At 44.0% G+C, this 16046-nt stretch overlaps 1 protein-coding gene across 3 annotated transcripts in view; it reads right to left on the bottom strand.

Moving 5' to 3' along the window:
* The window catches only part of lyplal1 (lysophospholipase like 1), a 73851-nt gene extending 59363 nt beyond the window's left edge, over nt 1–14488 (bottom strand). For all 3 annotated transcript variants that reach the window (XM_048535996.2, XM_048535998.2, XM_048535995.2), the window contains exons 1-3: nt 14319–14488; nt 4742–4841; nt 2407–2576 (exon numbers count right to left, since the gene is read on the bottom strand). In XM_048535996.2, the coding sequence (XP_048391953.2) occupies nt 2407–2576; nt 4742–4841; nt 14319–14397 (349 nt within the window). In that variant the 5' untranslated portion in view covers nt 14398–14488. The remainder of the gene's footprint in view (nt 1–2406; nt 2577–4741; nt 4842–14318) is intronic.
* Between the last annotated feature and the right edge of the window lie 1558 nt (nt 14489–16046).

The following is a 16046-nucleotide window of genomic DNA, read 5'->3' as shown; positions in this document are numbered from 1 at the left end:
TCAAGAAATGGTTGGAGACACTGGATACTGCAAAGGCTACAAGCCCTGACAACACTCTGGCAACATTACTGAAGACGTGCTCCAGAAAATGCTGCTCACCTAACCAAGCTGTTCCAGTTCAGTTACAACACTAGCATATGCCTGACAATGTGGAAAATTGCCCAACTGTGGACATAAAAAGCGGGACAAATTCAAACTGTCCAATTACTGCCCTATCAGTCTCCTCTCAATCATTAGTAAAGTGATGGAAGACGTCATCAATAATGCAATCAAACACCATCTGCTCAGCAATAACCTGCTCAGTGATACCCAGTTTGGGTTTTAGTAGGGCCACTCAGCTTCTGATGTTATTGCAACCTCGGTTCAAAAACAGAATTCCAGAGGTGAGGCGAGAGTGACGGCCTCTGACATCAAGGCTGCGTTTGACTGAGTGTGGCATCTAGGAGCCCCAGCAAAACTAGAATCAATGGGTATCAGGGGGCAAACTGTCTGGTGGTTGGAGTCATACCTACACAAAGTGTCAGGTATTGGTTGTTGGAGATCAGTCACTTCAGCTCCAGGACATCTCTGCAGGAATTTCTCAGGGTGGTGTCCTAAGCCAAATGATTTTCAGCTGCTTCATCAATGACCCTCCCTCCAGCATAAAGTCAAAAGTGGGGATGTTAGCCATTGATTGCAACCTTCCTAACTTTTCAGATACCGAAGCAGTTCATGTTCAAATGCGCCAAGATGTGGGTGATATCCAGGCTTGGGCTGACAAGCGACGAGTAACATTCTTGACACATAAATGCTAGACGGTGACCATCACCAAGAGATAATGTAACTTCTGGCCCTTGACAGTCAATGGCGTCACCATCACTGAATCCCACACTATCAACATCCAGGGGGTTATCATTGGCCAGAAACTCACCTCCTGACCACGTCCCACCAAAGACTGTCCACCATTTACAAGGCACAAGTCAGGAGTGTGATGGAATACTGCCCACTCGCCTGGATGAGTGCAGCCCCAATAATACTCAATAAGTTTGACACCATCCAGGACAAAGCAGCCCGCTTGATTGCATGGGCATCCAATCCCCCCATCATCAATGCTCAGTAGCAGCAGTGCATACTATTTACAAGATCCACTGCCGGAATTCACCAAAGATCCTCAGACAGCACCTTTCAAACACACGGCCACTTCTATCCAGAAGGACAAGGGCAGCAGAAGTATGGGTACGTAATCACGTCCAATTTCCCCTCCAAGCCACTGACCATCCTGACTTGGAACATATATTGTCATTCCTTCACTGTCACTGGGTTAAAATCCTGGAATTCTCTCCCTAATGGAATTGTGGGTCAACCTACAGCAGGGGGACTGCAGCAGCTCAGGAAAGCAGCTCACCACCACCTTCTCAAGGGCAACTAGGGTCGGGCAATAAATGCTGGCCAGCCAGTGATGCCCACATCCCATGACAGAATTAATAAAAAGATTCTTGGCTTCTGTATCAGCCCTGTTTTAAAAACAATGCTAGAAGTTACAAATTTCACATGTCCAGAAGTGATCCAGGCTTATAATGCACTGTCCCTCGCAATAGTATGTCAACTAGTTTGACATTTCAGTGAACATCTAAGCTTTACTGCTTAGCATCTGTGCAAAATGTTTGAATCAGATAAAACATAACTATTGGGATATGTTTTCGCCTCGTACACAGTGATTATATCTTTCCAATGTCCATGGTACTGTGTGTATAAATAGTACTGTTTTAATTGCAGCACCAATGTACAACATCATATAAGTAATACCAGTTATATTTGTCAGTATGGATAATAAACAAGAGTATACATCTGCCAAAATAATTTCATGTTAAAGGTTGTATCTGGCTGGTGGTTAGTTTTTGGTCTGTCTGACAGCAAACTAAAAGGCAAAATCAAAAGCATATTACTCTTGGTTTAATTTATCACTTGCTATAAATGTTAAAAACCACTAGATCCATTTGAGTGAAATTACAACAGTGCAAGATTTACCAATCCACTGAAATGGTGTATTTTCTCTCACCAGAGTTGAAATAATGGTATTAGGTTTACCCAGTATCAGACAAGAAATCATGTTAGAAGCAGAATGATTAGAAAAGTACACATATTTTCTAAAGTAAAACAATCTTCTTTGCTCAGGAGATTGAAAAAATTGATTGGCTCCAAAAACTAAATGAAATGACCAAGGTTTTAAGTGCAAAGGGATATGATCAACCATATGCATCTTTATTTTTAGACGGTGAACCTGTGATAAAATCCAGTCACCGCACCAGGATAAATATGTTTGATAGAAGGATAGCAGAGAGGAAACAGGAATGGAAAGGAAAGGTAGATTCTCAGATTACTGCGCATTTTTTTTTAAATGCTGGGAAAATTGATAACATATTTTACCTAAGATTATTCTGTCCTTTGCAACTCCAGCATTCACCTCTTCGTCCACAAAGCTACCCAATACGTGGCACATTGAATCTACTGATTCAAGATGTTCTGGGCAGTTTATGGAAATTTTGTATCTGTCAAACCACACATTTGACATAGATTGCTTCATTGGTGTATAGGATCTGAAAAAATGAAAATAAAAGCAAGTTACAAGCACAAAGCAAATTTAGGTTAGTAAAGTTGCAAGAATCACAATCTAAACCAAAGACTTCAAAAACAACGCAAAGTGAGAAAAAGATAAACCAGCCATGTTTTACAAATTGGTACGAAAACATAAATATAAAGCTGACATGTGTGTTTACTTTAACAATATTATAAACACATTAACCCTAAAACTAACTAGTTTTCTGCATATAAACTGGCATTTTTCTAGCTACCATCAGTTCTGAGGAAGGGTCACTGGACCCAAAATGTTAACTGTGATTTCTCTTCACAGATGCTGCCAGACCTGCTGAGCTTTTCCAACAACTTTTGTTTATGTAACTGATTACATTGGTTGTGCTGAATCTATAAATCTAAACTAGCCTGTTACTGTGAACCAACTGTTTCCTGCTCCCATTCTTCTGCTTCAAGGAAAAGAGTCTGAAAAAGAAAGAGAGCACAGAGCTAAGAAGTGGGGCAAGCAACTGCAATAAGGCAGGAGGATGGCAACTAATGGTGGATGGGGTAGCAATACACAAAGAGAGTGAGGGGTGAATGATACGGGCGTGTGCGGATGAGGGATGGGATGGTGAGCAGATAATGGGAGGGATGTGCGGAGGGGAGATAGAGACACGTAGCTGACAAAGTCATGTGAAAGGGGTCCCCAGTGACCAAAAGGAGATGCAGCAGGTGAGGGAAGGAGAGGGTTGTTTTGGCAGATTAGCAACAGGGACGAATGTGAGTGAGCAAAAGGAGGCATTTGGGTGAGTGAGCGACGTGGTAGCAGGTGATTAAGCATCAGTGGGGGCAAATGACAGAGGTTACAATAAATGAAGTGGCATTGGTAAATGACTGGGGCTGAATGGGCAACAGGAGTTAGGCTGAGCAGACAGTGTGGGGCATTGCCCCCTCATCTGTGTGGCTGCTGGAAAACTGCACACATCAACTGGCATGTCAACGAATGGAGGTGTGTGAATAGGAAACTAAATTACAGACAGCAGTGCTGTGCAGGAAGAGAGGAAGCAAGAAATAACAGAGGAGTAAGTGATAGGGAATAAATAATGGAAAGGCAAGCAAATGGGTGGAGAATGAAGAATAGAGATGAGTGATTTGAGGCAAATCAGCAAAGGATTCAGAGTGATGGCTTGCAAGCAGATGGACGGGGTTGCAACTGAGGTGCTAAAATTGGTGAGGGGCAAAAGGTTGAGTAAAGGAATTTTAGGAAAGGCAAATGTGAGGGAAGGTGAGTATTATGAGATTAACAGATGTAAGGTAGTGGTGAGTGCTGGGGTGTGATAGGGAGGAATGAATCATGACGGAATCAAAATAAAGAGAGCGTATGGAAAATGGAACTGTTACAGACGGTAATAGTGGAGCAGGCTTCCTCTTCTTGATTCTAACTTCAGCATAATTGAACAAAAACAGAAGTTGCTGGAAAAGCTCAGCAGGTCCGGCAGCATCTGTGAAGAAAAAAAAATCAGAGTTAACATTTCTGGTCCAGTGGCCCTTCCTTCTGAGGACCCAAAACATTAACTCTGATTTTATCTTCACTGATGCTGCCAGACATGCTGAGCTTTTCCAGCAACTTTGTTATTGTTCCTAATTTACGGCATCTGTAGTTCTTTCGGTTTTTATTCAGTATAATTGAATTTGTAAAGGGAACAAAAGGGTAGAAATGGATGGATTTTGGGAGGCAAACCAATTCCAACCCAAAAAAAAGAGGAACAGCAAGGTCAAAAGACATGCATTTCAAGAAAGAAAGTAAGAGAGACCAAGTCAGATTGGAACTGGAGAGAATCAGAAGTACAGAGAATATAAGCTGCAATTCCCTGTGAGAAATGCACGGGAATCGTTAAATAAGCATTTCTATAGCAGATTTCAGAAGACTCTAAAAGGTTGAATATTTGAAACTTTGAATATTCATTCTCAAAATAGCTGTTGAAAGGCGAGGTCAAAAAACAGTTCTGATAATCTTGTGAATTTACTATGATTCCGATAAAACAGAACAGTATTTATAACTCAGTCTCCCTCATAAACAAAATGTTATTTCTTGTATTTTCAATTCTGGTTGAGAGAATATGGTTCAGCCTTAATGAATTTTAAACAAGCTTGCATTGAACATCTATTTTCATGTATTTTTAAATACCTTAAAGGTGCTGTTGGATAAATTATACGTATGTGTTGAAATATCAGATCTTGATTCAGAACATCTTTTATCCATGCTCTTATACCTTGCCCAGTATCACCTAAAAGACACAAAAATGTATAGAACAGTATGCAATGTTCAAGCTACTAACATGTGAAAGGAGAACAGCCAAAAAAGCAGAACTCAGCAACAGCATTTGTAAAGTAATATGTGAAATACTGGCATCTCCACCCAAACTAAACTGATCATTAATTTCCACATCAGCAACTCAGTGACTATCAGCAAATTTCAGACCCTTTCTTGCAGCAGACCAATCAGGAATGAACATGCCCAGGTGACTTGGAGTCAACCTGAATTGTAACCGTAAAAAAACCACAAACACCTGTAAAAGGGTTTCACAAAAGACCAAAAAACACACAGTAAACAATATCCAGAAACTAGCAGCTACTAGCTGGGATCCAGTGCATGCATACTTATTACTGTTCGGATTTTTCTCATGTACTGTTCAGTAGAACACTGTTCCCGTGTGCAGATAGATAGGAGCTACACAAAATAATTGGACACTGTCCTCAGCACATTAATTTGGGTGATTAGTGATATGCTCAGATCAACACCTGCATAATGGCACGCAGTCCAGCATTGATGACGTAAGGAATGTGATTTATGTATATATTCCTATCCAGTCTGCATCCAAGAAAGGGTTTAGTAACTGACTTGCACAGTAAGAGATCGATTTCCTGAAGTGTATTTAAGATTTTGCTTTCTTTGGGTATAGTTTTACAAGTGAACAAACATTTGTGCATTAGGTTTCAAATAGGAGTATCCACTAGTGGATTTTGTTTTGGCTTCAGGGAAACACCTACCGCCTGAAGACAGTCACCTTGGTTTCAGGCTTGCAAAAATCTTGGCTGAAGCTAAATGTGTAAAACACATACTCCTAAAGAAGGGAAATAGTTTAGAGCTGTTAAAAATAAAATCGATTACCTTCTGCAATGCTCTCCTTAAAAATACCAGTGGCGCTAGGAGTTCCATATCACTTTTTTTGGGGGAGTGGGCCATCGTCAGTCCTGTAGGTCAAGTACAACTAGTACAGGGATTCATGGGAATTCAGTCAGGGAGCTGCACAGATAAAAGTCAGTGGTCCAGTAACAAATCAGTCAGGGCTGTCCTTCCATTGTTCCAGAGGGTGGGCCACAGCCAATCATGGGGGTCTGCTCACCAAAAGTGAAAGGGGATCATCATCAAGGGCCACAATTGTGATAAGGAACTGGAGAAGTCAACTGTGGGAATTGGAAGCAGATGGGGAAAAATTATGAAGGGAGGGAACTTGACATATTTTTGGGGTGGGGGTGGTTGGGCTGGACAGACAATAGTACATGGATTATTGCAGGTGCAGAGGGTACAGAAAGCCACACTGTGACCTTGCTGCAGGAATCGGAAAGAGAGATAGCACATTACGTTGATCTGGCATGGCGTAGCTGTTGGGCCCAGGGTTCAGGAGGTAATGTTGTAAGATGTAAATGAAAGTCTGTTGGGAACATGTGGAAGCTCACACTTATGATGGGATTAACAGAGTTGTCATTGGTTGACTCGCCGAGCTGGTTTGTTGTTTCGCAGACATTTTGTTACCATGCTTGGTAACATCCTCAGTGCAGCCTCCGATGAATAGTTGGTGTGTTTTCCCACCTAGTTTTTAAACTCTGGGGTCTGTTGAGATGGATTGCCTCACTTCCGGTTTTCCTTTGGAGTGGAATGTATATGGGGTCAAGTTCAATATGTTTATAATAGCATGCTTCATGGAGCGCCATGCTTCCAGGAATTCTCGTGCTTGTCTCTGCCTAGCCTGTCCCAGGATCTTGGTGTTGTCCCAGTCGAAGTCATGGGTCTCCTTATCCATGTGGATTGAGATGAGTGAGTATTGGTCGTGTCTTTTTGTAGCCAGTTGGTGTTTATGTACTCTTGTTGTTAGTTTCCTTCCTGTTTGTCCGATGCAGTATTTCTCGCAGTCTCTGCAACCTGTTCTGGTTCAAATATTCCCCACAGAGGTTCAATGAAACATGCCCAACACAGGATCTAGCCACAGTAATGGCAATTGTTGCAGAGGCCATGATGCATCAAAGATGCAGAGAAATCAAGGAGGATAAGATGTACCAACATGTCTAGGACCAGCAGCAACCCACAGAGACTGATGAGTTGCCTGCACCTCATGAGGGCACAGCTTAAACTCTCCTAAAGATGTGGAAGAATAAAGATGGTTGAGTGTTTATCATCCTCAATGCCTTTTCCTCCAGATAGGCAAGGCACATTGCCGCCACAGTCTGAAAATGTAAATGGACAATGTAAAGAAGCTATTTATAAGTACAGGAAGTGCTCGTATATCAGATTGCTAAAATGACACACCTGTATGATATTGTGCTTGGAAGTATGAGAGTTTGTAAACTGGGAACGGCCTGTACATTTGTGACCATGAGCATCTATTTGAATGAACTGTCATCTATACAAGCCCTCACAAGCTGCTCTTTTTTGTTTCCCTCTCACTACATGTACTGTGAAGAACTACTCCTGGCTGGCAGTGTTTAACCTGGTGCATAGCCAGGTTTAAAGTGGAACCATTAACGCCATCTGCCAGAGGGGCCAACAGTGCCAAGTATTTTGTGATGGGCACAAGATAATGCAGGTGTGGAGTTGGACTGAAAGGTCTGTTTCCATGACACTACAGTGTTGTAACGGTAAAAAAACATGAATGCATTACACTTGATGCCCTCATCGCAGTCATTGATACTAATTGTAAATAGCTGAGGCCCAAGAATGGATCTTTATGGAATTCCACCAGTTACAACTTGCCACCTTGAGAATAACTTAACTATTTTTGCTGTTTTCTGTTAGTTAACCAATCTTCAACCACGCTAATATATTACTCCCAATTTTATGAATCTTAATTTTGCGCATCAACCTTCTGTGTAGCACCTTATCAATGCCTTCTGAAAACCCAAATACATCCCTTTATCTATTTGGATAGTTACACCCTAAAGATCATTAATACATTTGTTAAAGTTGTCAACTGCATTTTGACAATGCCTAATTGCAATGAATTTCTAAGCACTCTGATAGTTCTTTATGATAAGTTTCTGCCATTTCCCTACCAGTCTGAAAGCACATGCAACCTGATTCCCTTGACAGTCTTGGTTCCTTACACTTTATGGTTTGTTCTTTGTACCCTTCACTGTGAAGGCAAACCCAAAATATTTGTTTAACATCTCCTCTGTTTCCTTTTCACAGTTTTTCCCTGTTTCTAAGGAATCCAAAGTTTACTTTAACTAATCACTTCTTTATTACACACTTTTTAAAAGGTCTTACAATGTGTACATTGTACGTCCATTCACATTCTATTTTCACCCTGTACCAACGTTTTGTTGATTTTTAAAATCCTCCTTATCCTCATGTTTGCTTTTTTTGGCAACATGCAAGCTTGTCTTTTTAATCAAGTTAGTCTTGGAGTACCACTTTAAAAAAATCACTTATAGTATGTGAGCATTGCTAGCATGGCGAACATTCATTAGCCATCTCTAATGGTCCTGGAGAAGGTGAATATTACCTTGTTGAACATCGCTGCCATCTACATAGTGAAGGAATCCTCAACAGCTCTAGAGTTCAAGAATTTTGATCCAATGACAGCAGTAGAACAGCGACACATTTCCAAGTCGGGACAGTGCGCATTTGCCTGAGAGGAGCATGGAAGGAATGGTGTTCCCAAGTGCTTGCAGGACTTGTCCCATGTGTCAGAAGTTCGGGTTTTGTAAAGTACTGCCAAAGAAGCCGTATAAGTTGTTGCACTCTGTCCTTCAGATGCAGATGTAACTCACCAATGATTGAAACAGTGAATGTTAAAGGTGGTTACTCGGTGCCTATCAGGTAGGTTGCTTTATCTTGGATGGGTGTTGATCTTCTTGAGTATTGTTAGAGTTGCACTCATCCAAGCAAGTGGAAAGCATCCTGTCACACTCCTGACTTGCGCTTAGGACGGTGTGAAAAAGCAATTGAGGAATTCTTCACAAGATAGGCAGCCTCTGATCTGGCAGTGTAACCACAATATTTACGCGGTTGACTAGACACCTAACTAGGTTAATGATGACATCTGAAAAGGTGGGCAGTTAGGATTACATTAATGTCAAAGACAGATGGTAAGATCGTATTAGAGACAGTCATTACCTAGCACTTGTGTGGCCTGAATACTACTTGCTTTTTACCAGTCTAAGCCTGAATTTGGGGATGTCCAGTTAGTTTGTTGTTAACATCTTATTAATGTTTCATTTTAGAGGCAATTTTTAGTTCTGGGAAGATTACTGTTGTAAAGATAATTAAGCGCTGGACTTTAGTGATTGCCAACACACCTAAAGAAACTGTAGCTTACATAAGTGAAGGTGCCCTCAGTGTTAAGATGGGACTTTGTCTTGACAGTTACAATGTGGTGGTCACCACTCTCAATGCTGTCATGGAGAATATATCTGTGCCATTAGAATGCAGTCAAGTTTGTTTTTCCTTCATTTTAATTTTTTCACTAATTTCCACATCTAGAAGTTGTGTTTGGGACTCAGCCACCTTGGGTAGTAGTGATGCTACCGAGTTACTTTTGTTGAGGATGCTGATATCCTCAACCCAAAACCCATTCTGTCCCTTTGCTGTCTTCTGCATTTTGTCCAAGTACTGTTTAACTTGGCAAGTGCAGATACTTCACCCCAGAGAAGACTGTAAATAGGAGCAAAACAGGAAGTTTCGTCACTAATTTTAAACCTGCTACCATGTGATGTCACAGAATCTGGAATCAATGCTGACAGGCTTACAGCTGTACATCATGGTATATCACTTCCAAAATACAAAATATCTTTTATGCTTATGTATTTTTGATTATGAATTGTTACTGAAACTGTACTGTTTTAAAATCAAAGATTGTAGAAGGAATCACTGCAATTTTAAAAGCAAGTTACTGAAACTGGAAGCTGTGCTTACACTATAATAATAAAATGTGAAGCTGGATGAACACAGCAGGCCCAGCAGCATCTCAGGAGCACAAAAGCTGACGTTTCAGGCCTAGACTCTCCGATGAAGGGTCTAGGCCCGAAAAGTCAGCTTTTGTGCTCCTGAGATGCTGCTGGGCCTGCTGTGTTCATCCAGCCTCACATTTTATTATCTTGGATTCTCCAGCATCTGCAGTTCCCATTATCAGCTGTGCTTACACTGCTGCTTTGTTCAAGAAGCAGGGCTGGATGTCTGTAAATGGGATGGAACCAGAGGATGGACACTGTGTGATTCAGCTAGCAACAGTATATTGATTGGTCTGCAGCATTGTGACCATTGTAAATGACAAAGGGTATCAGTCTGACAAGAATTCTCTGCTTGGAAGGTCAAGATTTTTTGGATATAAATTAGACTGGCAGAAACCTTTGGATTGCTGCAAGGGTAGATTGTACGTCTTGCTCTTCAGTAAAATATCCAATGACTGGTGAAAGCCAATTTATTTTCCCACATCTGTTGCTGTAAGCTGTGGTTTTGAACCAAGTAACTATTTCTTTCCAGTTAGTGTACCAATTGCCTGTGCCTCCTATCATAAATGTAATCAATGAATTGTCTTCCACTGTCTTCTGCAGCAATCATTTTCATATATTCACTACCCTCTGGCAGAAGGCATTCCTTATCTTGGTTCTAAAGAATTGCCCCCTCACTCTGTGGCTGTGCCCTCAGGTCATAGTTTCTCCTAGCAGTGGAAACATTTTCTCCATGGCCACTCTATCCTAGCTCCTGTAAGTTTCTTAATTAAGTTTAAATACGTTTCTGCAGTTCTGTAAGTTTCAATCAGATTGACTCTCATCTTTCTAAACTCCAATTGTACAGATCCAGATTCCTCAACCACTCTTCATGTGAGTCCTTTGTTCCCTGGGGTCATTCTGGGAAATCTCCTCTAGACCCCCTGCAAGGCCAGCACATCCTTCCTTAGATATGGAGGCCAAAATGCTCACAATATTCCAAATGTGGCCTGACCAAGTACAGCCACAGTAATTCCTTTCTGCGCTTGCAGTCTGGTTTTCTTGAAATCAAAGCTAACATTGCATTTGCCATCCTAATTGTCAACTTAACTTGCATGTTAACTTTAAGAGAGGCCTGAAATAGAACTTCAAATTCCCTTTGTGTTCCAAATTTCCAAAGCCTTTCCCCATTTAGAAAACAGTATAGAGAGTCATAGGGCTGTGCAGCATGGAAACATACCCGCTGGTACAACCCATCCATACCTATCGGGCAGTCTAAATTAATCTAGACACATTTGCCAGGATTTGGCGCTTATCTCTCAACCCTTCCTATTCATGTACCCATCCAGATGAGTTTTAAATGTAATTGCACCAGCCTCCACCACTTTGGCAGCTCATTCTATACACTCATCACCCTCTGCTTCTATTCTTCCTACCAAAGTGCATAACCTCACACTTTCCCACATTGTATTCCATCTGCAACTTCTTTGCCCACTGTCCTAGCCTGTCCAAGTCCTTCTGCAGCCTCCACACTTCCTCAATTATTTGCCCCTCCAATTAAATTTGTCATGTGCAAATTTAGCATCAATGCGCTCAGCTCCTTCATCCAGATTGTAAATGGGTAATGTGAATAGTTGTTGTCCAACACAGCCCACTGCAGTCACTAACACGCTTCCTGAAAAAAGACCCTTGACCCCGACTCTCTGCCTTGTGCAGATCCTGGTCAGTTGACAATCTGCTCGGATGCTCCTTGTATTTCGCTATGACGTATGTGTTGATGTATGACACTGGACTTTCACTATTATTATTTGCAAATTATTGAACAATTCCTTTGATACGTGCCACCAACAAATTAATGGAAAAATATTTGAACCAATCACATTTTGTTGCTTTTTTATGCTTGACGGTTGAAACATTTTCCAAGATGATGCCTTTAGGAGAAGACATTTCTATTTGGAAATGGAATAACTAGTAGAAAGCAATCTTAATAAATCACTCACACTATCAATAATTCTCAGTGTTCAATTTTCTACAGTTCTACATTAGCACAGTGTATTAGAAGTATGGAGGGCATTGGAAAGAGGACTTGGAACTGGATTAAAAAGTGAATGTTTAACAATCCACATCAAAACGTTGAGCATGCCTACTGCTGCGATAAAGTACCAATGTAAGCAAATCCCTGAGCAGAGAAGCATTACAATGTTAAATCAGTGTCTTCAAAGAACAGGTGGGAGAGAGGTACAAACACGTTGAAAATTGTGTGTGAAAACTGGCAAAATTCAAGAGTCAACACAGTATGGAGCTGGAGGAACACAGCAGGCCAGGCAGCATCAGAGGAACCGGAAAGTCGACATTTCAGATCAGGGCCCTTCTTCATAAATGGGGAGGGGGAGGGAAGCTGGGAAATAAATAGAGAGGACGGGTGAGGCTGGGAAAAGTAGGTGGGATGGTAATAGGCGAGTGCAGGTAGGGAGTGGTGGAGATTGATCAGTGGGATGGGTGGGGCAGATAAATGGGAGAGAAGATGGACAGGCTGTGTCAGGTCATGGAGGCAGGGATGAGAGACAGGGCTGGAAATGGGATGAGGCCAGGAGTGGGAGATTTTCAAACTGGTGAATTCCATGTTTGGGCTACCGGGCTGTCCGCTCCTGAGGTGGAATACAAGGCGTTGCTCCTCCAGTTTGCTGGTGGTATCATTGTGACACTGGAGGAGGCCCAAGATGGACATGTCACCCAGGGAGCAGGAGGGTAGTTAAAATGGTTGGCAACTGGAAGGTGTTGTTGTTTGTCACATACAGAGCACAGATGCTCCACGAAATGGTCTACGCTTGGTCTCAGTGATGTACAGACGGCCATGTAGGGAGCAGCAGATGCAGCAGACCAAGTTGATAGATGTGCGGTGAACCCCTATCTGATAATGAAAGGTTTGCTGTTGGCCGGGGGGGGGGGGGGGGGGGGGGGGGGGGTGTAGGATAGATGTAACTCCTCACACAGTGGCAAGGAAAGGTGCCAGGTGTGGTGGGGGGTTGATGAGGGAGTGGTGGAGAGAGCGATGCATATGAAATGCAGATAGGGGTGGGGTCGGATTGTAGGTGGTGGAGCATGATAGATTTGATGCAGAGGTTGGTGGGGTGATATGCGAGGACAAGAGGGATTCTGTTTTTGTTGTGGGGGACGGGAGGGGATGTGAGCTCACCAGTGTGGGAAGTGCCAAGAAATGCAGTTGAGGACATTTTCGAACACCAGAGTTAGGATGTTACCATCCCAGAAATAGGAGGACACCTAGAACGTTCAGGAGTGGAAAGCACCATGTTGTGAGCAGACAAGGCAAAGGCAGAGGAATTGGGAGTAAGGGATTGCATTCTTGCAGGAGGCTGGCTGAGAGGAGGTGTGGTCCAGGTAGCCATGGGAGTCGGTGGGCTTGAAACTGATGTCAGTTTTGAGGCGGTCAACAGAAATGGAGATGAAGTGGGAGGAGTTCAGGATGGGGAAGGAGGTATTGGAGGTGAATTTGAGGTTGGGGTGAAAGGTGTTAGTAAAGTTGTTGAACTGTTCAAGCTCCTTGTGGGAGCATGAAGCAATGCTGATACAGTCATTGATGTAGTGGAGGAAGAGGTGCCGAATAGCGTCAGTGTAGCAATGGAAAAGGAAAAAAGGCAGGCATAGCTTGGGCCCATGCGGGTTCCCATGGCCACCCCTTTAGTCTGTAGGAAGTGGAAGGAGTTAAGGGAGAACTTGTTAAGGGCAAGTTCAAGTTCTGTTAAGCAGATGAGAGTATCGGTGAAGGGGGACTGTTGGGCCTGTGGGAGAGGAAGAAGCAGACTGCTTTTAGGCCATCTGTGCGGAAGGTGAGGTATTGGGGGCCAGGGAATTGGAAGTCTTAGAGGAGGTGGAGATTGTAGGTTCTGTCCTGGACATAAGTGGGCAATTCCTGGAACAGTGGGAAAGAAAAAAGAGTCTAGGTGAGCAGAATCAAGCACAGACAGTAGGTCAGCTGGGGCAGTCGGATTTGTGCATTTTTGGAAGGAGATGGAAATGGGTGGTGCAGAGTTGGGAACGATGAGCTTGGAGGCTGTGAGTGGGAAGTCACCTGGGATGATGAGGTTATGAACGGTCTGAGAGATGGAAGTTTGGTGGTGAGGCGTGAGGTCATGATTCAGGGGGCGATAGGAGGAGGTGTCAGAAACTTGTTGCCCGGACTTGGTGATGCAAAGGTTAGTGGGCCATACCACTACAGCATCCCCCCTCATCCATGGGCTTGATGGTGAGGTTCGGATTGGAATGGAGGAGGTCGTGTTCGGTGGAGGTGAGTTTGGAGTGAGGGGGAGAGAGAGAGGGGTGGAGATTCAAGAGTGGCTGTTTAACTGCTCGGCAGCATTCACTGGTCAGACTTTTTCTGACATTAAACAGTTGACAGGTGGTTCGGATCTCCAAGTACATGATATGAATAGCAGCAGTGGGCAGCCTCAGCCCGACGAGGTTGGGTGGAGGGTTTCACTTCCTCCACCAGATCTGCAGGCCTTGTACAATCATGAAACAAATTACCGAGCTCTAACCTGACCCGTGCAGGAAAATCACGGATGCAGTAGGCTTCTTAGTCCGAGCAACGATGGTCCTCTGTAAATGGACCGCCATCTTCGAGTAGGCCCCTCCCACCCCGAAACGAGGCCGGGAAGGGTGGACAGCTAACCGTCACCGCGCAGCTTGAAGTCGCCTGGAAACCACAGCGCCATGACGTCTGTATGCGCAATGGCGTAAAACGCTATTGGGTTTGTCGTCGGTGTAGTTACGCGCATGTGCACTTTTTGCAGTGGTTTGATTTCTCTCTGCTGGTGCGATCGTTTTCTTTGTCAGGGACAAAGTTTCTTTCTCTTTATATTGTCCCCATTACGTCAGCTTCCAAGTCTAGGCTATCACTGCATTACTGAGGGAGTGCAGCACTGTCAGAGAGTCTTTTTGGGTAAAGTGTTATATCAAGGCCTATCGACTGTAGATATTTTCTGATCATCCTTGTCAGAGACGTTATTACATACTTATGGAGCAGATGGGACTTGAACCGGGGAACTTTTAATCCAGCAGCAGGAACACTAGCACTTAGACAATAAAATGTGAGGCTGGATGAACACAGCAGGCCAAGCAGCATCTCAGGAGCACAAAAGCTGACGTTTCAGGCCTAGACCCTTCATCAGAGAGGGCGATGGGGAGAGGGAACTGGAATAAATAGGGAGAGAGGGGCAGGCGGACTGAAGATGGAGAGAAAAGAAGATAGGTGGAGAGGAGAGTATAGGTGGGGAGGTAGGGAGGGGATTCAACATAGAACAGTACAGCACAGAACAGGCCCTTCAGCCCACAATGTTGTGCCGACGGTCAGTCCAGGGAAGACGGAGGGGTCAAGGAGGTGGGATGAGGTAAGTAGGTAGCTGGGGGTGCGGCTTGGGGTGGGAGGAAGGGATGGGTGAGATGAAGAACCGGTTAGGGAAGCAGAGACAGGTTGGACTGGTTTTGGGATGCAGTGGGTGGAGGGGAAGATCTGGGCTGGTTGTGTGGTGCAGTGGGGGGGGGAGGGAACGAACTGGGCTGGTTTTGGGATGCGGTGGGGGAAGGGGAGATTTTGAAGCGGGTGAAGTCCACATTGATACCATTGGGCTGCAGGGTTCCCAAGCGGAATATGAGTTGCTGTTCCTGCAACTTTCGGGTGGCATCATTGTGGCACTGCAGGAGGCCCATGATGGACATGTCATCTAAAGAATGGAAGTGGGAGTGGAAATGGTTTGCAACTGGGAGGTGCAGTTGTTTATTGCGAACATGTCCATCATGGGCCTCCTGCAGTGCCACAATGATGCCACCCGAAGGTTGCAGGAACAGCAACTCATATTCCGCTTGGGAACCCTGCAGCCCAATGGTATCAATGTGGACTTCACCAGCGTCAAAATCTCCCCTTCCCCCACTGCATCCCAAAACCAGCCCAGCTCTTCCCCTCCACCCACTGCATCCCAAAACCAGTCCAAACTGTCTCTGCTTCCCTAACCTGTTCTTCCCCTCACCCATCCCTTCCTCCCACCCCAAGCCGCACCTCCATCTCCTACCTACTAAGCTCATCCCGCCTCCTTGACCCCTCCGTCTTCCCTGGACTGACCTATCCCCTCCCTACCTCCCCACCTATACTCTCCTCTCCACCTATCTTCTTTTCTCCATCTTCGGTCCGCCTCCCCCTCTCTCCCTATTTATTCCAGAACCCTCACCCCATCCCCCTCTCTGATGAAGTGTCTAGGCCCGAAACGTCA

The sequence above is a fragment of the Stegostoma tigrinum genome, chromosome 9 (genome assembly GCF_030684315.1).
Source record: "Stegostoma tigrinum isolate sSteTig4 chromosome 9, sSteTig4.hap1, whole genome shotgun sequence".
NCBI classification, from domain to species: domain Eukaryota; kingdom Metazoa; phylum Chordata; class Chondrichthyes; order Orectolobiformes; family Stegostomatidae; genus Stegostoma; species Stegostoma tigrinum.
Note: the sequence above shows the minus strand (reverse complement) of the source record. Positions and strands in the feature narration are given on the sequence as shown.